Source organism: Phragmites australis, chromosome 17, assembly GCF_958298935.1.
Source record: "Phragmites australis chromosome 17, lpPhrAust1.1, whole genome shotgun sequence".
Taxonomy (NCBI): Eukaryota; Viridiplantae; Streptophyta; class Magnoliopsida; order Poales; family Poaceae; genus Phragmites; species Phragmites australis.
Genome location: NC_084937.1, coordinates 27,443,079 through 27,467,726, shown reverse-complemented (window position 1 = coordinate 27,467,726; position 24,648 = coordinate 27,443,079). Strand labels below are relative to the sequence as shown.

Here is a 24,648-nt window from a genome sequence, read left to right as displayed (position 1 = left end):
GACTTCGGAGCCAACAGATGATGAGGCGATTGTCTTCGCAGATTATTTCAGAGCTTGACTTCACCTACCATGCTACGAGATGGTGGCGAAGGTTCTCAAAAATTTTGAGGTTTTTCTCCAACTAACGCTGAATTCCATCATTCGGCTCGGTCTCTTTGCCTGGGTAGTGAGGTCAGAAGGAGCAAAGGAATCGGCAAGGGCCTTCGTTGCCGCCCACCAGGTTCATCATCAACCAAAGCATGTCTATGTTGACAACGTGCAGTCCGAAGCTCACTACGGTTGCGCGAACTTTACCTACCAAGGAGGTCTGGCCACGCCTGCTGTTGCTTATAAGAACAAGTGGCCGAAGGATTGGACTTAATGGTGGTTCTACCACAAGGTAGACAACAAGGACTACCTTGTGTCGATGTGCCAGGAGCTCAAGGTTAACCGTGCCCCAGACGTGGTGATTAAGGGCGCCCAGCAGGAGGCCTTCTAAGCCTTTACAAGGTGTTCGAAGCATCTGAGCACTCGCGATCTTGTCGAGGAGTTCCTTGCCGCAGGCATCTGGCCACTCAGCGAAGGGTGGATCATCCCGTCGTTCGAGCCGAAAGGACTGGAAGGGCTTTGCCGTCCCCAATTTGATTTCACGGGAAAACTTGGTATGTACCCTGGCCCGTTTTTCCTTGGCCTTCGATTTGTTACTTTTTCTTATTTGCTTGTGCTTTGCAACAGCTGTAATGGTTGCTGAGGTGGAAGCCGAAGCCCGCCTCCTCCTGGGAAAAGTCATCGTGGCCGAAGTACAAGCCTACGCCGAACTAGGCATCGACCGCCGGCTCAACAGGGTCTTCGAGTTTCGAGGCCTCAGCTATGGGGATAGACTGAAGGCCTCTGGTCAATGGACCGAAGCTGCCGATGGGGCGAACGATGCCCAAGTCAAGGGAAGGAGGAAAGTTGGGAGCCCTCCGGCCCGCGCGAACCCTCTGGTCCGCGAGACCAAAAAGCTGAAGATCGGTGTACCAAAGAAGTTAGCTCGCGGTGGCGTGATGGAAGACCTCCTCGGCGGCACAACAGAGTATGAGAGTCTCGGAGGTCCTGATGCTATAATTGCGACACCCCTTTAGCAAGCTCCTCTGAAGGATGCGGCTGAGTTGGCCGCCGCCTCCCCACCACGGGCCACAACTAACGCGCCAGTCATGCTTGCCCCTCTCTTCGATACCGACGATGAAAATTCTCCAGAGGCCGAACCCCAGGGCACAAAAACGGGTGAAGGGGCCAGCCCATCAAACCAAGGACACGAGTCGTCCAGTGCATCGAGCTCGGATTCCAACTCCTCCGAAAGTGTGCATATTGTGGATACCGAAGAGGACGAAAATGCCTCACCGCACCCGCGTTACGGCAAAGGCAAACAACTTATGTCCCTTGGCACCTCTAGCGATGCCAAGGTTATCAATGCCGAAGCACTACGGGTGACCTCATTTGAGCCGAGCTCCAGAGAGGTAAAGGATGCGAAAAGCATATCTGACAGCTTCGTCCTTCCTGAGCTCGAGGTACAACTGTCTCAGAAAATGGCTTCCAACCTTCTAGACGCCTTCGGCTTGACGACCACAAAGGTACTTTGGGTTATTATTAAATTTTCCTTCGACTTGATCTTCCAGACCCTCTGTTTATAACGTTTTACGCTTCGCAGGGTATGCTTATCTCACGCGCCCTGTGTAGACGCTTCGAGCAATCCAAAGTTTGCACCAAAGGGGAGGAGGAGTTGCGGGTCATGCTAGAACAAAGAGTTGAAAATGCCGAAACCAATAAGGCAGTTTTTTTTCCGAATGACCTTATTTTGAACAATTTCTCCGGTGGGCGAAAAATGCTGAACAGAGGTCGCAAGATCTGAAAAAAGAGGTGGCAACCCTTCGCTCGAGCACGCAAGGTCTGGAAAAGGAGGTGGCAACCCTTCACTCGAGCACGCAAGATCTGGAGAAGGAGGTGTTGACCCTTCGCCAATGCGCTAAGTCGTCTGAAGCCAATGTGCTAGAGCTTCAGACTGAAAATAAACACCTGAACAAATTATTGGCCAAGATGAAGCAATTTTCTTGCGATGTTGTTCATGAGAAAGTAGAAGTTCTGGATCCGAAGGCAACCATGGCTAGCGAAGCTATCAGCCAGACTCTTGAACACCTAGGTGCTTCGGCCGTTCCTCCAACCCTCGACCAAGTTGACCTCGAGGGTCTTCTTGGGTGGATTGTAGAGTCTTCTGGAAGTCTTTGGCAAGCAGCTCACCTGTACGGCAACTTCTGCCCCATGATTTTAGGTCGAAGCCTTATCCAGTCTTTGGAACTAACAGGGTGTGACCACCACAAGGCACTGCAAAGCTCTTCGTTCTGCTACCTGGCAAATTTGACCACCGCGACAGTGTTGAAGGCGTTGAAGGACTCCGCCAAAGCATTCACCAGCAACTACTGGTGCAAGTACGGGCCGTAGGGACCTTCGGCAACAACTTACGCGAAGCGTCGATCGAGAAAATCTCTTCCTCGCCGACTTTTTAGCCGTAGGGACCTTCGGCAGCAAAATGCGTGAAGCGTTGACCGAGAAAACGCCGTCCCCCCTGACTGGTCCTTTGGCAGGAAAGTGCGCGAAGCGTTGATCGAAAACGCCCCCTCCCCCCCCCCCCCCCCGACTTTTTAGCCGTAAGGACCTTTGGCATGGGTCGTCTAGTGGAGCAATGCTTCGACAGATTTTATTGTTTTTGCTCACTTATTTCTATTCGAAAACCAATTTAAACTTGGTCGAAGGGTGTATTCAGCTTTGTTTTTTGCAATCGAAGTTAATCTTTTTTTTTTGTGTATTACTCATAACTCGAGTAATGTTTTGACTTCGTTTATATCGAAGTGTGTAGCCCCCGCTTGGGTTTGACTCCGTAGCTATTTAGTCCTCTAAGTCGGCGGTGTGCTATCTTCAATTCAGGGTCGAGCAACACTTCGGCTTTTTCACGCGAAGGTGCTTTGCCTTTCGAAAATATCTAATAATCAATGTACACTTCGGCGTGTATATATGGGGATGAATGCTTCGGTGCATTGATATAATGCATGTGTGTGGAAAGTAAAATTTCAACACATGCATATAGGAAATATTCTTAGCTCCCATCTTGCTTATGATCCGAAGGTTCAATTAAGTCTTCGGAGCGAGGGTAGACACTCTTAATCCTCATCTTCTGTCTTAAGTCGAGAGGTGGGCTGCCTTTATTTAAGGTCTAGCAACACTTCGGTTTTTTCCTGCGAAGGTGCTTAGCCTATACTTGGTCTAGCAACACTTCATCTTTTATCTTTTCGAAAGTCTGTTTTGACCTCAGTGCATGGCTGGCACTCTTAGCTCCCGCCTTGTTTATAATCCGAAGTTTTAATTGATACTTCGGAGCGAGGGTGACTCTTAGCCCTCGTCTTTTGTGTTATGTCGAGAGGTGGGCTACCTTTATTTAAGGTCTAGCAACACTTCGTCTTTTTCTTGCGGGTGTGTACCTATCTTTTAAGTCGATGGGTAAGGTGTCGGGCACACTGACATTCCTTACCTTGACTTTTCTCTGGCTGGCTGCTGCCCGCCTTGCTTCGTCGATTGGTGTGCATCCTTCAATCGAAGGCTTGCACCACTTCGACAATGAAATATGCAGTAATTCTATTGAAGCATATGCTTTCTGGGGGTAACTTTTTATATTCATAAGTAACTTTTTATATTCATAAGGGTTTATAAAGGTAACTGTCTCATTAAAAACCTCACACCCTTGCGAAGGGTTCCCCTGTGAGAAAAAGAGTATATCACCTGTACATGAATTGAAATGCTAAATGTAAAAATACATGAAAGTAAAGGGCTTAGCCTATTACTACGAAGGTCCCTCCTGTTGTCTTTGGTTACACATAATACTTGCGAAGGCTGTCAGCATTCCAAGTATGTGGAATTTATTCTCCTTCGAGAGTAGCCAAGTGATAAAAACCAGGCCTCTTCGAACTCTTGAACAGAAAATGTCCATCCCACTTGCTTCGGAGCTTTCCCACAGTCGAAGCATTGGGAAGCCTTCGGAGCACCAGGTCCCCCGGAATGAACTCCTTCGGAGATATGTTCTTGTCCCTTCATCTTTTTGTTTCCTCCTGGTACTTTGTCAGGTTTTCCACGGCTTGCATTCTCATTTCTTCCAATGCACCTTTGGTTATCATCTCTTCATTCTGAGCCATCTCAGTTGTGACATGAAATGATTTGTTTTTACATTCCTCTGGAGTCATAGCTTCTTCACCGAAGAGCATGCAAAACGGCGTGAAACCCGTTAGTCTTGTTGCTGTTGTCCTGATTGACCACAATACATTTGGCAACTCTTTGACCCACTTACCCTTTGGGAGACCTTGCAGTCGCCTTGAGACACCAGCCAAGACTATACCATTCTCCCTCTCCACAACTCCATTTGATTGGGGATGATACACTGAAGCGAAACAGGCTTTGATTCTCATATCTTCGCAAAATTGTTTGAACCCTTCGCTATAAAATTGCATCCCATTATCAATTGTTACTTCGCGAGGAACGCCGAAGCGACAAATGATGTTTTGCCACAAGAATTTATGGACATTTTTTGATGTTATCCTTGCCAACGGAATTGCCTCTACCCATTTGGAGAAGTACTCAACCGCCACCACAGCATAGCGAAGGTTTCCTGGAGCAGCTAGCAACTATCCAATGATGTCAATGCCCCCACCAAGTCAAAGGCCAAATCGGTGGGATGAGCTGCACCATTGACGAAGGTCTGTTTGAGTCCTTGGCCATGTATTGGCACTTCGCATAGCTTCGGATTGTGGCCTCTGCATCGGATATGGCTTTCGGCCAATAGAATCCTTGCCTAAATGCTTTCCCGACAAGTGCCTGAGTGCCAATGTGCGAGCCACATAACCCTTCGTGTATCTCTTTGAGCAAACTTTGTCCTTCTGATTGGGATATGCATCGAAGCATCGGTGCACAAACTCCCATCTTGTACAAGTCAGCCCCCACAATCTTGTAGTTTCTAGCTCTTTGCACCATACGCTTTGCCTCCGCCTGATCTTCAGGATCGTAGTGACCCCGGAGGTAGGCCATTATGGGAGCTCGCCAATCTTCACTCTCGATCACAGAGACACTGCGTGTCACCTGCTGAAGGGCTTCGACAGCTGGTGTCCTCAAAACTTGATAAAAAAAACGCTTGGAGGGAGCGGCAGATTTTTTGCCGCAGCCTTGGCGAGGTCATCGGCCTCGGAATTGTCATTTCTTAATATACTCTTGACAGTGAATCCCAGGAAATGCTTTTCCATGCTTCGCACGGCTGCCATGTATTTAGCCAACTCCGGCTCCTTCGCCTGGAATGTTTTGTCAATTTGGCCTACAACCACTTGAGAGTCTGTCTTGATCAGAATCCTTCGAGCACCAAGGGCTTGCACCTTACGAAGGCCGAGGAGTACCGTTTCATATTTTGCGACATTGTTTATCGACTGAAAATAAAGTTTGGCTGTGTATAGCAACTTTACGCCCGAAGGCGAAGATATAACTACTACTGCGCCAGCACCCGAAACCCCCCAAGCTTCGTCACAATATATAATCCATATTGGGTATAATGGTATTTCTTCTGGGCCTTTGACCCGCGATGTCTAATCTGCCAAAAACTCCGCCAGGGCTTGAGATTTTATCGCCGTGCGCGCGATGAAGGATAACGTGAATGGTGCTATCTCCGCGGCCCATTTTTCGATTCTTCCTGTAGCCTCACGATTTCCAAACATGTCGCGAAGGTGTGATGAAGTAGGCATCGTTATCTTGTGTGCTGTGAAGTAGTGCCGAAGCTTTCGCGATGCCTTTCCATTTCGGAATAGAACCTCTTCAACCCTGCCAACGCCTCCGAAACATAATACACTGGAAATTGTTGCAACTTTTCATTGACTTGCATTTCTTGCATAAGCACCATACTTACTACCGAAGGGGAAGCTGCTATGTACAGCAGTAACTCGGCCTTAAGATCTGGGCTAGTCAGAGTTGTGAGCCTCATCAAGTACTCTTTCAATTCATTAAAAGCATTATGTTGCTCCGCACTCCATCTATAAGGGTCGAAGCCCTTGAGAGTTTTGAAGAAAGGCAGGCTTCGCTCAGCAGACCTGGCTATGAACCGGCTTAGAGCTGTCAATCTTCCCGCCAAATGTTGTGCCTCTCTTCTACTCTGTGGAGGCCTCATATCAAGTATTGCTTGAATTTTTTCAGGGTTTACTTCGATGCCTCTCTTAGAGACCAAGAATCCCAATAACCTCCCCGAGCGCACACAAAATGCACACTTCTCTGAATTCAATTTTAATCCCACACTTCGCAGATTAGCGAAGGTCTCACGAAGGTCATCCAAGTGATTAGTTTCCTTGTTGCTCTTGACAATTATGTCGTCAACGTATGCAGATACATTTCTATCCAACTGTGACTTTAGTACAATTTGGACCAATCTGGCGAAGGTTGCTTCGGCGTTTCGAAGGCCAAAGGTCATTCTTATGTAACAGTATATTCCAAAGGAGGTTCTGAAGCTTGTTTTGCCTCGTCCTGCTTCGCCATCCAGACTTGATGGTATCCTGAGTATGCGTCCAGAAAGCTTAACATCTCACAGCCAGCCGCGGAGTCCACCAACTGGTCGATGCGTGGCAAAGGAAAGTCATCCTTTGGACAGGCTTTGTTCAGGTCTGTGAAATCAACGCACATTCTCCTTTTGCCATTGCTTTTCTTGACTAACACCGGGTTCGCTAACCACTCAAAGTGGAGTGCTTCGCGTATGACCCCGACGTCGAGTCAACATTCAAAGTATGTTCGATGATATCTCTGTTGACCCCTTATATATCCTTCAGCGTCCAAGCGAAGACATCCTCGTTGTTACAAAGGAATTCTATCATCCTTAGTTCAGCTTCATCTGCCATTTCGGCTCCTATGACCACTGATCTTTCTGATCTATCCTGACACAGTAGCACTTTCTTAGTCTGGCCTTCGAGCTAGGCCCTCGGTGCTCGTTGTACCTGTAGCGAGCCTTCGACTTCCTGGGGCTTCGATATAGAATCTGTTATGACATGAACATTGCAGCGGTCTGGAGTGTATCCCACTTCAATTCTACGGGCCATCTGTTGATCTCCCAACACCGATATGACGCCTCCGGGGCCGGGCATCTTCATGCACAGATAACCATGGTGCGGTACTGTGCCGAACTTATTTAGCACCCCTCTTCCAAAGATGGCGTTGTATGGATAGCTTATATCAACAACATCGAAGGTAATATCTTCTGTCCAAAAATTGGATCCTTCGCCAAAAGAGACCGGTATCTCCACCTTGCCCAAAGCATGGATTGCTTTTCCACCAAAGCCTAGCAATGGAGATCTAGCCTGCTGTAAAATACTTCGCTTTAGTCCCATCCGGTCGAAGGCATCAGTGAAGATGATGTCTGCCGAACTCCCGCCATCTATCAAGATCTTGTGGACCTCGCTTCCTGAAATGTTAACAGCGATGATGAAGGCATCTGTGTGAGGGTAATCCAAGACCCTCATGTCCTCCTGTGAGAAGGTGATTGGGACATGGGACCACTTTGAGTGGACATATGGAGGGTTTACATCGATATGGTTAACCCTTCGCACATATTCTTTTCGCTGCCTCTTGGACTCTGTTTTCTGATTGGAGCCGCTAGTAATTGCCAACACCACATTCAATATGTGGGTTACTGTGTTTACTGATCTATTGGCTTCTAGGGGGGCTTCGATTGCTGGTCATGGCGAAGGGGGTGGAAGCGCTGCTTGAAAAGTCGCTGACTGACCATAGTTCTGGTCTGGTGGAGCTGAAGGTGCTGGAACATATAGCTGCGTCGAAGTCATTGATCGCCATTGAGAAGCAAATGCCGAAGGGTTTGGCCCGTGAGCCTGACCCTGGGTCTGCTGATACTGCCATGTGCTGCCCGGCCTATATGGCACGGCGTGGTGCACTACTCGTGCAGGATCGAAGGGTTGCTTCTCTAGGCTTTCCTTCATGGCTACGACATGTCGACATTGCTTAGTAGTATAACCAGCACCTTCACCATGTAACTCACAGTACATCGTGCTTGGGTCACGTGGTGCCCATCCTCCTCGGCCACCTCGGCCTTCCGCGGCCTCTACCGCTTCGGCTTCCACCACCCTGGGCTTCGACGGTCTCTTGCAAGGCATCCTTAGATCCGACTTCTATCTGGTTGACTTCTTTTTGCTTTGAGGTGTAACCGAAGGCCTCATTTTTCTTCGAGTGCTTCGGCCTGTCCTTCGGTTGGCCAGTATCCGTGTCCTTGTTTGAGAGATAAGGCTTCGACGTTTTCGACGATGCCATTTCACTTTTCCTTCAATGATGGTCCACTTTGGACCTTGCGTATTCTTCCATTTTGTTGAAGAGTTTATGTACACTCTGCGGCCTCTTGCATGTAAGTTTTCCTGCCAGCAGTCCTCCTCTGATGCCCTGAATGGCAGCATCGATGATTATATCCTCGCTCAAGCCCTTCGCCTGACAGCACACATGTACAAAGCAATGCATGTAGTCTTTCAGTGACTCTGTCGACTGTTGCTTAACTGCGAAGAGGTCACCGGCTGTGACCTTCTCAGCCCGGTTGCCCTGGAATTGCAGAAAATGGCATCGCACAGCTGCTCTCATGAGTAAATGGACCCTGGAGGCAAGGCGGAGTACCATGATCTTGCTATTCCCTTCATAGCCAATTTGAACGCCTTTGCCAATGTTGTGTCATCTCCTCCAGCAGATTTGACTGCTATCTCGAAGCTCATAACGAACTCCCTTGGGTCTGATTCTCTGTCAAACATTACTACCCTTGGCATTTTGAAACCCAAAGGCCAGGACTAGTTTTGCAAGCCAGCGGAGAGCGGTGATTCTGGATTGCCTATGCGTGACCTATGCCGAATATCTTGCACAGGCCGTGTTGTAAATGCTGATGAAGGGGTGATTATGTTCTGTGTCTCTTTGCCCTCTCGTTGCAGTATGTTAATTTGTTCTTGCATTTGCTCGAGAGTTCTTCTGGCTTCGTCAGCTCGCGACGATATTCAACCATTTTGCGACTTGCTACCAAGCTTCCTAGCATGTGCTTCTTCTGTGCAATTTGCCGCTCTAGGTCTTCAGCTTCTAGCCATGCAGCTCTTTCTGCTTCATTTTCTTCTTCTTCCTCATCTTCATAGTCTTAAGAAAGGTCGAAGGCTTCATGTTCTTCCAAGCGGGGGGCCTTCCCCTTCGCAACTGCCGAAGCTTCAAAACGTGCGTGAAGCCCCTCTTCAACTCTTCACATTGGAGCATCTGCATCCTCCTGGTTAATTGGATCTTCGCAAACCCGGCCATCTCCATCGGCCTGCACGGCCACAACATTTTCTTCTTCTTGAACTCCCTCGACTCCCTCAGACAAGGTGATGTTTGGAACCGCCGCGGCCGAAGGGTTAGCCGTGACCGCGGCCCCCTCCAGAAGCTGTGTTTGTTGTGCCGCTGATTCATCAGTTGGTCCCCACGGACTGCGCCACCTGTTGGAAACTTGCGTAACCGAACAAAATGGTGGGCCTTCGGATCCTTAAGGTGATCCAAAGGCTTAGTGGAAAATACACACGGTTTAGGGAACAGAGCACTGCTATTAATGTCACATGTCTTTTCGGTTACAGTGCCGCTCTATTGATAGGTCATACCTAACAGTTCTCTGTTACAATGTACAGTAATACCCCTCTAACTGTCACATTCCCGACATATTCGGGGGCAATACGGTATTATCCTAGATACATCTGTCCTATTTACAATCATGTCCTTCTTAGTCTTCAAAAGGCTTAGTGCAAAATACACACGGTTTAGGGAACAGAGCACTGCTATTAATCTCACATGTCTTTTCGGTTACAGTGCCGCCCTATTTATAGGTCGTACCTAACAGTTCTTTGTTACAATGTACAGTAATACCCCTCTAACTGCCACATTCCCGGCATATTCGGGAGCAATACGGTATTATCCTAGATACATCTGTCATATTTACAATCATGCCCTTCTCAGTCTTCAATCACAAGTGACGGTACTCCCTTCGCTTGGGCTCCCGAAGGTAAACGACAGATGGCTCCTTCGGCACACCTTCGGTCGACTTTCTCACGGCACCATGTGATAGTCTTCGTCTGGCTTCCGAAGGCCCGCCGAATGCTTCGCCTGTGATGACACCTCCAGCGTCCCTTCAGTTGACTCCCTCGCGAAGTCCAACGAAAGCCTTCGGTCAACTTCCGAAGACTTGACAATGGCTTCGCAGATCCCAGCACCCGCACACGCTTCGGCAGCACCGAGCACCCGCAAGATACCTTCGGCATGTCCGAAGCGTTCCTGCATCATGATAAATCCACAATAGCTATAAGCTTTATCAGTAATCAGTGGCCACAAAGGCTTCCGACCCTGTATGGCCTGTGAGACCATCCCTACAGCACGTATAGAAAATTCCACATAGAAAGTGTACTAATGCAGATCATCACGTTGCGCTTTAGTTGCAATGCCCAGAATTAATCACAGTGAGAGAGACAAAGCAAGGAATCGAAGCAGTGACATTCCTAAAGTTTCGGTAGAGAAAAAAAAAATGCACGTGTACCATGTTCCTTCTAATACCATGTACGGCAGCAGAAATTCTGGGAGAACAATGGTGTGCTACATGGGATCCCGTGTCTTATACTAAACATAAATTTGGTCTCTATCTGTAAATACTAGCACGTCTCTTACGTCTTTTTAAATTCGGATTCAAAATGACATTTTCTAACCTCGACAACTTTTTCTTTGTTTGTAGGCAAATTTTGATGACTCAAGACAAGTATTGATTTCATTGGACCACCGGTGGGTGTATTGGTCAGATATAGACAGGAGTACAGGTATTGAAGAGTTTCGACAGTATTTTGATACATGTCCCGGACTTGGCCAGTTGCTTTGCGATAGCTCGCTGAAGTGGATGCAAAGGGATGTGAGACAGTTTTATTCTACCTTGGAAGTAATAGAGGATGGTGATGAGATGAGGTTCACGCTGGGGGAGCAGCATTGTGTTATCACAAGAGAGCAGTTTGCTGAGGCTTTGGGACTTAGGCATGCTACTGGTTTGCCTCGCTTGCATGTGTTAGCTGAGCAGCCGCCAACGTTGGATTCATTTGCTTATCTTTACCAAGACATTCATGCAGATGGTTTCCATTTCCAGCAGCTGCAGAGGCTTACTTTACATGCTGAAGCTATTCTGAAGATCGCTCGGTGTACAATCCTGCCCCGCACTGGACCGGAGGAGGGCCTAACATACTTGGTTTTGCACACTGTACATCATCTCTTGAGTAAAATTGAGTTTGATGTAGTGGATCTGATATTGACTGAGGTGAGACTCGCAATGGCGGACAGAAGTCAACAACTCCCATATGCACCGTACTTGATGAAGGTGTTCATCCGCAGGGGTTACTTGGCTGAACATATACCCAGGAACATGCGTGAGAGGATCAAGAGATATTACCCTCCAGATAGGCGCCATGAAGCTCAAGTTGTAATTGCAGATGAGGAAGTAGAGCATCGTCGGGATCATGACCGCCAAGCTCCTGCATCAACTCCCAGAGATGAGTCTTCAATGACCTCGTGTATGAGTCAGCTGCAAGCAACACTGGACCAGAACACAACTATCCTTGAGCGTGTTGCGGCAAACCAAGAATCTCTGTATAAGATGGTTGAGGACATGACCGCGCGACAGGATCGTGTTGTGGTAAACCAAGAATCTCTGTATAAGATGGTTGAGGATATGACCCTGAGACAGGAGAGAATCGAGGCCATGTTTCAGGGTCAGCCTGCTCATGCAGTTACAGTTCGAGAGACTTGATCACGAAAGAGTAGGATCGAAGCAGCACTAAAGTTGTGTTGGGGTAAATAGTAAACAATTTGTGTGGGCCATATAATGCAATTGTTATCCTCAAATGCTCGTCACATCCACTGGCCACTGCCTAGTTATAGTGTCTTGTGCAGGATACAGTCTTGTGGACTAAGGATATATGCATTGTACATTGTTTTTCTCCCTTCCGTTTGTAGACACGATTCTAGGTAGCCTGTTGTGAGTTACTCATTCCAGTCATGAGAACTTGTTTTGGGATTTTTGGGATCTCCCGTCAAACTTTTGAGACTTTGACTATTGATATCTCATCTCTAAATATTTGGATTACAAACATGTTAATTATATGTATATTTGTCTTGAAAATTATTTTTATAGTATTATTGGTGTATCTGAATTAGGACTCATGAGAGGGGTGCTAACAGGACATTTCCCATCGTACTAGTTTGATGCTGGTCGACTGCCGCGTGTACATATGTCACCACTAGGGATGGGCATGGAGCGATCCGTGGATCTCCTCGCTCCATGCCCATAGATCACTCCATGCTCATTCCTAGTCACCACGCCTCAACAAGGATGGTGGGCGGCCACTGCCAGACGGTGCGGACGCCTCGCTGACGGCGCTTGTGGCAGCCGCGGCCGATGTAGAGGCGTCGTCCTTGTCGATGAAGTCACCGATCTCTACGACCCTGGCCGGCTTTGATGCTTGAGCAGCTTCATCTCCGCTCGCAAGGGATGAGGGCAGGATCCTCAGGACGTACGAGGGCGGCCCCCAGCGGTGTAGGAACTCGAGCTGTTGGTGAGGTCGCGGACCTGGCAGACCCTGGGGTCGCTGGGCCGCCGTGCTCGATCTGATGGGAACGAGGAAGAAGACGTGGTGCATCATCTCGAGCTCGTCCTGACGAAGGTGAGGTCCTTGCGGACGGCGAGCTGCAGGGCGATCTCGTCGGCCAGGCGTGCCAGCGCGTACTGCGCCTTGCGCAACGCACCGCCCAGCATCGATTGTTTGTGCGATCCGTGTACGATAAGGCTGCGCCTGGACCACAATTGATTATTCTTCGCCACCCAGTTGCGGACGGGCTGCGCCTCGATCGTGATTGTTATCCGCGACCCATTTTTCCGGAACAGCCCGTGTTTCCCTCATTTCCTAGAGGGCGACTCGGTGGACCAGCATGACCGTGCGCCGGCCTTAGTGCATGACCGACGTGACGGAAGCATACGGCGTTCCGCGCGCCCTGTGCCGGACACTCGGACCGGTTCCTGTCCACCGCCGACACAGGCGCCAACGCGCTCCCCGCAACGGCGTCCGCTCATGATCGCCTTCCACTCGATCGTCACCAGGCAAGCGGCTCCCGGGTCGTCGAGCTCCGTCGTGTCAGGCTCCCACCGCGTGCTCAACGGCATTACCGGTGCCTATCCTACTCGGCAGCTAGCTCTTGGCTACCGACCGTACCGCCGGGGCTGAGAGGCAGCTAGGGGCTTGTTACCGGTGTCGGAGATTACGGACGGAGGTCCTCGACTACGAAGATCGTAGTCGTGATCGGTAATAGGGCGAGGTTTTTCCCCTCTGCGCCCTATGTTGAGAATTAAGAAGGAGAAAGGAAATTGTTCTATTGCTTATCTCTATTTGCTGTCCAGTGCTCAGTTTATATAGAATCTGAGTCCAGCCTAACAAACTGATGCTAAGAATCTATCTATAACAAACCGAAGCTAACAACCCGAAGCTAATCTTATCTCTAAGCAATAATCCAAACGTCTAGAATTTAGGCCTAGATTGGCCATGCAACACTCCCAGCTCGTCGCCGGTACCGCGCTTCTTGCGGGAGTAGTGGCGGCCCCACATGACAGGGCTCGATCATCCTACCGGGTGCTGCTCGTCAGCAACGACCGGACGGTGCGTACAGCCGTAGATAGCACGAGATGCGAAGGCGACGAGAAAATCGAAGGAAGCTTCCTTGACAACTCGGTTGACGCGAGGGTCAATCGCCCCTGTTCTTAAAGTGACGCCCAAGCCCAACAACCTATTAGCCTAGTGTGTATTAAACTGATGATGCGTATTTATTTATATTGACTAGGCAATTCCTTGGTCTCTCGTCATCCGTTTGTCGTTGATACTTGGACCTTCTTCGGAAGCATCTCTTCATCATTTCCCCTGCAGCGCTTCAACTCTACTCCGTCCTGCCCTCTGTTATTCCTCTTCCCGTCCACATCTAGCTGTGCTTCCCACTCCCAGCTCCCATGGATGAACTGAATCCCATGTCCCTGCTTATAGCCCTTAAGACCATGGACAAACCGGTCGTCCTGCTGTACACACATCGGAGGCGCCTGCTCCCGGTGTTCATCGGGACTTACCTGCTCCACCTCGTACTGACCGCGTTGCTGGTGAACCTGGCAAGCCCAGTGGTCAACCTCGACTCCATGGGCCTGTTCTACCAGATAAACAACAATTCGTCCGCGGCCGTTGAAGACGAGGGCACGGAAATATCGCCCTTGTGGAAACTCCATCTCACAGGTGACCTCTTCTGGTGGTTCGGCAGTTACCATGCTTTCTTTCTCCAAGCCTTCTCGTGAAGGTATATCTATCATTTTTGGAAAAGAGTATTGCTCTGATTTTATTGAAAGAAAGATTTAAAGAAGGTATCTAAGTATATATATACCTTGAAGAAACAAGTTTGCTTTTATGTCAGTCTTTTAATTTATGGGGGATTCTAAATATTACTACTGTTGTTATTGTTGTAATACCACGTTGCCAGTAGTTAGAAACTCTCCGTCTCGATCTCTCACCATCAACATAGTAGATACAAATACAAAGTAGACAAAGGACAAAAGTAGGGTGGAGACACTTCTTTATTGCAATAGTAGATCTGATTGGTACAATTAGAGGTGTCCCCTCTCCTATATATAGGGATGAAGAGAGTGTATTTCTAGTAGGACTCGGATTCGATAAAGAGCTCACATATGGTAGGATAAGGACTCTCTGTCCTAATCTAACAATATTATAACAGTTATTTGGGCTCTCAACTACCAAGTTTGTAGCCATCGGATTTCGTTATGATTTGTGATCGTGAGCGCTGAGTATTTGATGTAGCAAATAATCATGTATTTTTTGACCCTCCAACACCTGATTTTTTGTTCATGCCTATTGTGCACGGTATCCTAGACGCCATACATGTTTATAGCTGTAGGTTTCCTGGCCACTCAGCACACGTGAAAGCTGAGTACAAGCGCTTAGCACCTATGCGACTCGCATGCTGATTTTTTGCAGCCACCTCGCTTCAGCATGCCGGAAGATAGGCTTCAGTATCTGACGGATTGGACGTGAACCTCTTGTTTAGCTGGTGGTACAGGCGCTGCATGCTTTTGAGCCCCACTCTTTAAAGCTAGCAGTGACCTCAATTGAAATAAACGAGCCACCGAGTCGACAAGCCTAGCAGCCTATGCGTACTATAGCCATATGGTCTGTCCTCCTCCACTGGACAACACCGGTAGTTACAACTCACAAAGCTAAATATATGGCCATTATTATTTTATTATATTTTTTTTATCTATGTCATGACTTGACGGCTCTCACACGGCGCGCCAGCCACGCGTGTTACTGACGGCTTATGAGTCCGGTACATGGTATACATATCGTGAATATACTACTTACCTCCTTCACCACGAGGATAGACATCCCAGGGTTACAATGTGAACGTGAGAATTTTAGTCAAGCTTTGCAGCACCCTGCCTTGTCGTGGATGGTGTGTGTTAGGTGAGGTAATCTATTTTTTCACGGGCTACCTGCACTATCTCCACCACTACGTATACAACGGAGCAGTTATAGTCTTATCTCGTAATATTTAAATAGATCTACTCTTTTTTACCATTATTTTTTCTAGCATGGGGTAGCTCTTTGTGATAATAAATAAAACGTTCCAACACCCTAGAGCTGATACCGACTAGCTGCAGTGAACGTGTTCCCAGAGATAAGTATGTAACGATGAAAGTGCTACCACTACTCGTGACCCGTCAACCAAGATATGGTAACTCATATACTAGTAGGGATACTAGTCAATACTATTCATAATATTGAGATAGAAAGAAAGCAAAACAGCCAAGCTGTCAACAGCTAACAATAAATAAGGACGCGTGCTTTTACCAAACACATCGAGGCGTGTTTACCTTTGCTTTTGCTCCCTCATGGGTTAGCCTTTGCTCGAGGTTGGATGGGTATGAGGAGCCACACTCGTGCATGCTTTGTCTCCAGACGACCTCGGGAGCGTTTCGCAACACGCCACAGCCGCCGTTCGCGCACGCCCGAGCCAATGCAATCGCGACTTCTTCACCTGCAAGATGCTAATGAGGCTGTGCTCACATAGCGGTGCTCGCAGCTGCATCCCCTTCACGGTGCGTTTAAGCATGCGCGTCGCGGCCCTCTTCGCAGCGAGCCCCTGTTGTGGGGGAAGCCCGATGGCAAATCCACTTATTCAGAGCTACCCGGCGACGGCCCCTGACACCACGAGATGACGGTGGGATCACCCAGTGTGATGGTGTTTTCTATAAAGCTGCTAAATCTCCGTGCTCTCCGCTCATGATTAGCTCCCAACTCCCTTTCCTCATGGCCTCTAATGTCGCATCCCCACGGATGACGCGCTGTTGGGCAACGAAACAATGCCCCGAACAGATACGACGAGAGCCCTGCTCATAAGAGGAGGCTCAAGCTTGGAGATGAACGGTGGGCCGAAAGGATAGAGCGAGAGAAACGAAACCGGTGTAATGGGAAAAACCTTTGGGGAGGTCCCCCTCTCCTACCCTTTGAGGGCTTATTTATAAAGAGAAAGGGCAGGAGAAATTACCAACTTGCCTCTAAGATATTATGTTACAATCATATGCATAGAGATGTATTTTGGACATTTCACCCCTTTACATACCACGTGGTGGCTGAGATACTATGATAGATATAGTAATACCATAGTGCATCGTCTAAATATCTTCAAACTGGGGCATTCCCCCAACACTGCACTACTCGAATGCGAGTCGACTTGGATGACTCCATTCCAAACCTATCTCGAGGGTCGAGAGGTCCCTAACGATGATGCATCTGCAGAGAAAAATTCCGCGTAAGTTCAAGCTATACGCTTTGGTAAACAGCAAGCTCTACCGAAAGGGGAGTAACAAAATCTTGATGAAGTGCATCACTCCAGAAGAGAGCAATGCAATATGGCTTGATGCCCATGGAGGCACGTGTGGTAATCATGCATCTTATCGTACCTTGGTTGGGAAGGTTTTCCGCCAAGGATTCTATTGGCTGACTACCCTCAGGACGTTTGCAAGCTGGTCAAAAAGTGCGAGAGCTGCCAATTTTTAGAAGATAGACCACTCGACCAGCCGAAGCTTTACAAACAATTCCTCTTTCTTGGAATTTCTCCGTCCGGGCTTGGATATCATGGGACCATTCCCCAGGGCCCAAGGTGATTACAAATTCATATTCGTAGCTATCGACATGTTCACTAAGTGGATCGAGACCGAACCCATAGGAAAGATATCCGCAGAAGTGGCCAAGAAGTTCATGAGGAGCGTAATCACTCGATACGGCATCCTGCATCGAGTGATTACGGACAATGGTAGCCAATTCAAAAGCGGAACCTTTACCACGTTCTGTGAAGAATTCGATGAAAACCTGTTTCGCTTCAGTAACTTACCCACAGAGTAATGGTCAGGTTGAGCGCGTCAATGACATAATCTTGCAGGGTATCAAAACTCAGGTATTCGATAGGCTGAAAGTCTACTCGAAACGCTGGGTGAAAGAACTTCCCTCGGTACTATGGGTTGTTCGCACTTCGACTAACAAGGCCACCGGTCAAACTCCTTTCTTCTTAGACTACAGGGCAGAGATAGTGCTTTCGACTGAGTTAAAGTTTGGATCACCACAAGTGGAAAATTACTCAGAATATGGGCAAGAGCAGTTACGGGCAGACGATATCAACTTACTCGAGGAGTATCGTGATCGAGCGTCTATATGAGCGACGAAGTACCAACAAGCGTTGCATAGATATCACAACCAGAAAATCCAGTCCAGAACACTCACTATTGGGAACGTTGTTTTACGAAAGGTGCAGAAACAGGCTAATCACAATAAGTTATCGCCTAAGTGGGAATAGCCCTACATAGTGGTCGAAGTGACTCGAATTGGATCAGTATGGTTATCTACTACAGATGGTGAGATATTAAAAAACTCGTGGAACATCGATCAACTCTGACAGTCTCATTCATAAGCACAACGGTTAGGTGCGAGGTAAGTCGAAGATAAATTTATTACATTCGATTTTCATTTAATACTAATATCATTACATATGTTTTTTCCTACTCTACATTCCCTTGAATGAGTCGATGAACCTCTTTTGCTCCTCCTTGGGGCGACAATTGATCGCTTCGGGAACCGGCTGCTGACTAGTGTATGGGCCAGGAAAAGTAGTCAAGGCGAAAACCCTGCCCGTCCTGGAGCTGCTGACCGGCGCCAACGACGATGAGACCCCTCTACGGGACGTGGAGATGATCTGACGGTTGTCGACAACGATAACTGTGCTTTCCTCTTCATCGGAGACTCAGGGGCTCCATCGCTGAAGACATCATCGGCGACCTGGTCAATGACATCTTCAAGGTCATCGCCACCTGCATCCCCCTCGTGTGCCGCTTGTTTTGCAGCGGCGGCGTCGAGGAAGCGTCATATATGCTTAGTGAAGGACCGCCGCCACCGACAGACATGCTGCTTCCTCTCCTCCTTGAAGAGGAGATGACAATGGTGCCTGACAGGATCATATTGGGAGGCTCAGGAGAGAGAGGCATTTCTTCTTCCACTTCTTGAGATAGCTTGGGAGACAACGGTGGAGTGGAAGTCATGGTTTCAAGCTCTACAAAAGTTTTCTAGGCAATGCGCAAGAATAGGAGTAGATGAGATGAACGCAGCTGGCCTCAAGTCCCCTTTATTTATAGTTGTCATTGCAGGTCTTTTATTTTCTGTTTTGTTCTGTGATCTTAGTTTGGAGGAGTAGGAGTAAGTTTAATCAGGAGCATGATGTTGTGGAACAGGCAAATTGAAAGGTAGTGTTTGAAGTCTTTGTTCATTATATACCTTATTTTTTCTATTCCTTATTTCTATGATATTTTGGGATGGATTGTGCTATATGTATGCTATACATACTGTAAGATCTGATCGTTTACTTATGGTTTTGTAACATTCCGTAAGTGTTTAAGATGGGAAACACTTGTTGATGCTTCAGATGGTGCTTAATTACCATTTATCTAATGCAGTATTTTAATTAGTTTATGTAAATAAATGTATTATTTTATTTCTCCTTTAAATGATATTGCAGAGGGTGATTAATTAATTTACATTTATTCACAAAAAATTCAGTACTCAATGTTAATGATTACTTCAAATTCTGAAGTGTAACTACATATATATTTCTCTATAACATTCAATTAATTTTCTAAAATGTCAATTTACCTGTACTGTTGGGACACATTGTGTTGTATTTCTGTTGATTGAAGTCCATATTATTTGGCCCAATCCATGTGCAATCCTCCCTGCAAACAAATTTGGAAGCCACATTATTTAGCTGATGGAATAGTGCAGCTTGCTGCAGTAATTAGTTCTGTTACTTGCATCTTTTTACCACATAAAGAATGTATATCCCAAAATTTGAATTTCCGCATCTGTGTTGTAAAATGAAGCTGCCTAGTTTTGTGTTTCTAGTACACCTGTTTTGCTGCAGATATGTTCACATTGCTCGTTCCAATTTGGTTCTGTTCTTGCTGCTAGTAGTCCCTGCAAAACAAATTACATTTTGAAATTATATAATTAGATTTTTTACATTTGGAAATTATATAATTAGATTTTTTTGTTTTATTATACCCTTGATGCTATTTGTATTAGCTGGTTTTAGGTTTGTTGGCCTATAAATATTGCTAGATTTTCTGTGATAACACTTTATTTCTTCGGGCTTATTGAAATGTATTCGTCTTACCTAATGACTAATGTCTAAGTTCTATTGACTTATTAAGAAACGAAACCTTGCAGTCAGAAAACTTACAACGTACACGCAGGGTGGCTACAAAACTTACAACCTATTGTTTTATTGAGTTAAATGATGCCTTGTTTATTGAGTTAAATGATGCCTTGGTTCGCCCATCTATTTGTTTTCTGCTGTCATTCATGCATGTATAACTTTGTAATAACAATTTGATAATTTGTGAAAATTGTTGTATGACTATGATAATTCTGTTGATATAATTTTCTAAGGTAATCCTGATAGCCAATTTTTTTTGGGATACCATCCCAGTAGCTTCCTATTTCTTGTGTGTGTTGATAGTGATTACTCTCAACGATTCCATTATGTTCTGTCTTGCTGAGCTCCAATGTGTCAGTTAACGATCTGATAATTAATTGGTAAAGGATAAGCTAGGGAGCAATATTATTGGTTCGTATTGCTGTTTTTCTGCATGGTTCAAGGTGAGAAAGACAGGAAGTCTGTGTTGGTTCGTATTGCTGTTTTTCTGCATGGTTCAAGGAGAGAAAGATAGGAAGTCTGTGTTGTTTCATTTCCTCATTACCTTAACCATTTGACTTTTCTTCCCAAATAAACTTTCTACTCTGTTTGATTTTTAATATTCTCATCCATGTATATTTATCTTCTATTGAAATTAGTTTCCGGTACCATGTTTTTTTGTATGTTTTGACCAATCATCCATATTCATTGTCCATGCAGGATACAGAAGAATGCTTGCCGCCTCCTTTCGTCAAATTTGATTCTAGCCACATGAATAGTTTGTCTTGTAGGTTTTTGTGTTCTTCGGCAACCAAAGATTTATGTAGTGATTAGTTGTAGTCAAATGGAGCTCTTCCATATATACTAGTAATTTGTATTTGGTATTTGTGGTGCAGTCAGCTATGAAGCATTGATGTGTTTGGTTGTCATTTTTTTTTCTTCACAAACCTATTAGGGAAATGCATATGCTGTTATACTGCAGCCAGATACAAGTATGCTACAACCCTGAATTTTCTGTTTAGGCCATTCAGTCCTGCTAAGATTGAGAAAAATACAATACGTGGTAGCCATCTCCCTAAAAGAAAATGAGTGACAGTTATCTATTTCTAGGGGTTTATGTCCCATGTGAAAAAAAAAGTTGAGTGATATGTAAAGAAAAAACAGTCAACTAATAAATAGACACTCTCAAAAAATATCGACTGAAGTAGAAAAAACATTCAGTCGATTCTTGCAGGCAGCTAAAAGTCAATTGGAATCCAAACAAAAAATAGTTGACTAACATATTTTTTAGTTGACTGAAATCCAAACAAAAATGACTGAAATCCAAACAAAAAATAGTTGACTAACAAATAGTCATTTTTTTGAGTGAAACGTAACTGTGGAAAGAATACATGGGCGCGTCCGTGGGCCGGCCCACCGCTCGGTAGGGTGCCTGCACCACCCACCCGCACCCACGGCATCGCCCGGTACCCCACCCCACCCAGCACGCCGTCCCAGTGTTTGCATCGGCCAGGAGAGACGGCGAGCACCCCCAGCCCCCGGGGCACACGCACGCACCCAACCCCACCAGCCTCCTTCTCGGTGCCGGAATCTCCGCGAGTCCGACTCGGTGGGGATTCGCCGTTTGATCTACTTCTCCGAGTTCGAAGCAGCGTCGAATTGGAGCCGGAGCCGGAGCCGGAGCCTAATGGCGGTGGGGATTTCTGGCTAGTGGCTCTATATATGTCTAGGCGCCGGCGGCAGAGCGGAACCAGCAGCCAAGGTGAGGTAAAGGGTGGCAATCCATACTCACCATCCGCTCTCTCAAGATCTAGTCTCCGTTTGCAGGGGTCAAAAATCTCGCCTTTGTGCCTTGTTTACGGGAAAAAAAATCTCGCCTTTTTGTCGGATTTCCCTTGAGGGATGGAAGATGCGTCGAAATCGAGCCCCAAGCGCAAGGCCGCCGCCTGCGATGCGTTTCCCCGTGGCGGCCGCAAGCGTCGCCCGGCGACGGCGGCGGCCGAGGAGCGGGACTGGACATCGCTCCACCCGGACATCAATAAACTCATCGCCGATCGGCTGCTGGAGGAGGACGTGACGGAGTACATTGTGTTCCGCGCCGTGTGCACGCACTGGCGCGCGTCCGCGCCGAGCCCACGGGACACCTCGCTGGCCGACCGCCGCTTCCACCCGCGCGGCTGGGTTGCGCTCTGTGAGGGCACCGGCGTCCGTCCTGTCGACGACGAGGCGATCACCTTCTTCCACGCCGCCTCCGGCAAGGTCCGGCGGGTGCACCTGTGGGAGCTCCAGGGTCAGCGGATCGTCGGGTTCACGGACGGCCTCATCCTCCTGCTCGACACAGGCACCGCCGTCGTCCGTGTCCTCCACCCCTTCACACGCGTCATCGTCCAGCTGCCCCACCTCGCCGGCTTCTTCCACCGCGTGCTCAGCAAGCAGGCGTCTTTCAAGATGGACTCCTTCGTCTGGCTCAACGCTGCCGTCTGTGTTGCCAGCCCCAGCTCCATCGCCGTCGTTGTCTGGTTTCCCAACATGCCTGTGGTGATCTGCGCGGAGCCGAGCATGAAGCATTGGGTCATCCTCCACATCAATATCCAGTTCACCAACACCTTGCCCTTCAATGGCCGGCTCTACGGCGTGACACGGGTCGGGAGGCAGCTGGTGCAGATCTACCCTCAGTACAAACACGTTGATCCAGTGGTCGCTGAAGTGCCAAAGGAACTTGGCCTCCCTCAGAGCTGCTGCTACTACCTTGTGGAGTCCACGGGAGCTATGCTTCTCGCCGTCCTGCACAAGGTCTCAGGCGAGTGCTCCAATGCTTTTGCACTCTTCAAGGTGGACCTCTGCAGGCAGGAGCTGACTCGGGTGCCTAGCCTAGGCGACCGGGCTCTGTTCCTCAGCGACGACCGGTGCCTCTCTGTCTCAGCCAGGGACCTCCCTTCCATTAGCGGCAATTGCATCTACTTCACCTTGTCCAACGCTTGTAAACCCATTATGGTGCACTCGCTCAACGATGGCTCGTTTGAGAGCTTACCGATGTCGTGCCTGGAACACGACCAGTCGGTGCTGACTCAGACTTCTGTGCAGCCCTTCACACTTGCTGATCATCTGATCACCTACTGCCACCATCGTGAGTGGACAAGAGGGCTCATGTTCCATGAATTCTACTTCATACCCAATTATTGGGACAAGCTAAGGAAGAGGATCGCTGTACAGGATTCTGAAGTCGTGGTTCCGAGGCTGCGAGGAACGGTTGACCAGCTGAAGAGGCTAGAGATACCTGACCTGTTGAGATTTGCACTTTCCTTGGGGACGAATCGTGGCAAGAGATTAAGGCTTACAACATAGTGAATCATTTTTGGATGGCGTGGTACGGTTGGTGCATCCTGGATACTTCCTCCAACGTTGTGAGCAGATTAGACATACAGTGACATAGTTGCTGAAGGTGGCATGCCTTACCGGATGAACTGAGCATGTGCTTGTGTTTACTTATTTATCTGTTAAGCTACCCAATGTACTAGACCACTTGCATTATTTTCGTTATCCGTGTCTTTTTTGTGCCATGTAGTAACTCTTTGTTCTCATTCAATAAATCGAATGATATGGTTACTGGTGAATGGTGATTGGGCCAAGATTCTGTGTTATTGTGTATCTGAGCTTGCCTAGTGCGTAGGTGAGTACATGTTGTTATTGATGGTCAAAGTTCTAAGAGTTTAACCAGACTTTATCCTAAAGGTTATATATTTATGACCGGAGGGAGTATATAGTTGCTAATTTTGTGTTACGGTGTATCCGAGCTTCCCTAGTGCCTACGTAAGTACATGCTGCTGGGTTATATATAGTTGCTAATTTCAGCCTGCAGGATTCAGTTCATCCAATGTTCGCATTCCATGCGGTTTTTGGTTTCTGAATCTCTGTCACTTTGGGAGAAGGCCTTTGACAGTAATGGCTTGTGTTAAGAGTAAAATGTTGGATAGCTCGCTTTCAGTTTGCTTGTATTCAGCAACCGTTTATAAACTCTCGCAGTTTTTCGACTTGGCCGCGGCCATCCACCGGCGTGGATACAAGCGTCCACGCCGACGAGAGCAGTAGCAGGACTGCGCTCGAGACAGGAAACGGAGTTCACTACGCATAAATCTTGAAGACATATGAATAGAAGGGATATATGGAAATTTATAAAAGATTGAGGGCCTTTCTGTAAAAATTCATACGAATCAGGCCTTTTTTATTTTCCTGATTTCTTATATGGGCCTCGGTCTGTGTACGGTTTGGCAGGCCGGCTCAGGAGCTCGGCTTTGAGAGGCAGGCCGGCTTGGCTCCGTAGGTGAACCGGCTTGTAGGCCGACTCGGCTTGGTTCATGGGACGGCTCTTGGCTGAAATCGAGCTACCTCTCTCCTCTCTCCCTTTGGCCCATGCTAGCTAGCCCAGTTGTGACCTAGTCCAGCTCGGGTTAGGGTTTCCCCTAACCCTAACTTGCCGACTTGGTTGGGTGGCGGTGACAGGAGCCCGATGACATAGCTCGGTCATGGAGGCTAAGCGGCGGAGCAGGCCTTGGAGGGGTTCGACGACCATGTTTGCCGGTCCACCGACACGGAAGCGCGGTGTGACAGCAGCGAGGTAGCCCGTGGCGGCTCGCGCGTCACCCGGAGATCGTAGGCGGCAAGCGGTGACTCCTGTCCTGAGGTCGACAGCAACAGCCATCAGCGGCGGTGCGACATGCCCGTTGGGGCAGTATGCCTGCGGAAGGGGGCGGCGTG

General features: G+C 47.8%; 2 protein-coding genes across 2 annotated transcripts; both read left to right on the top strand.

Annotated features, from left to right (window-relative positions):
• The first annotated feature begins 13,972 nt into the window (after positions 1-13,972).
• LOC133897729 (uncharacterized) lies at positions 13,973-20,829 on the top strand. Its single transcript, XM_062338543.1, has 2 exons — positions 13,973-14,378; positions 20,614-20,829. Exons 1-2 carry the CDS (start codon positions 14,105-14,107, stop codon positions 20,652-20,654), a joined length of 315 nt encoding a protein of 104 aa, XP_062194527.1. The 5' UTR covers positions 13,973-14,104; the 3' UTR covers positions 20,655-20,829.
• A 541-nt stretch (positions 20,830-21,370) lies between these two features.
• Positions 21,371-23,522, top strand: LOC133897727 (uncharacterized). The gene is made up of 2 exons (XM_062338542.1): positions 21,371-21,655; positions 21,794-23,522. The coding sequence occupies exons 1-2, from the start codon at positions 21,616-21,618 to the stop codon at positions 23,236-23,238; spliced, it is 1,485 nt and encodes a 494-aa protein (XP_062194526.1). The 5' UTR covers positions 21,371-21,615; the 3' UTR covers positions 23,239-23,522.
• The last annotated feature ends 1,126 nt before the right edge of the window (positions 23,523-24,648 follow it).

What these genes read in the sequence shown, in the direction of transcription:
- LOC133897727 (XM_062338542.1), top strand. Translation starts at nt 21,616, where the DNA reads ATGTCTAGGCGCCGGCGGCAGAGCGGAACCAGCAGCCAAG. An exon ending in GAGCGGAACCAGCAGCCAAG is followed by an intron (nt 21,656 to 21,793) that starts GTGAGGTAAAGG and finishes ATTTCCCTTGAG; the next exon opens with GGATGGAAGATGCGTCGAAA.
- LOC133897729 (XM_062338543.1), top strand. Translation starts at nt 14,105, where the DNA reads ATGGATGAACTGAATCCCATGTCCCTGCTTATAGCCCTTAAGACCATG. An exon ending in GTGGAAACTCCATCTCACAG is followed by an intron (nt 14,379 to 20,613) that starts GTGACCTCTTCT and finishes TTGTCCATGCAG; the next exon opens with GATACAGAAGAATGCTTGCC.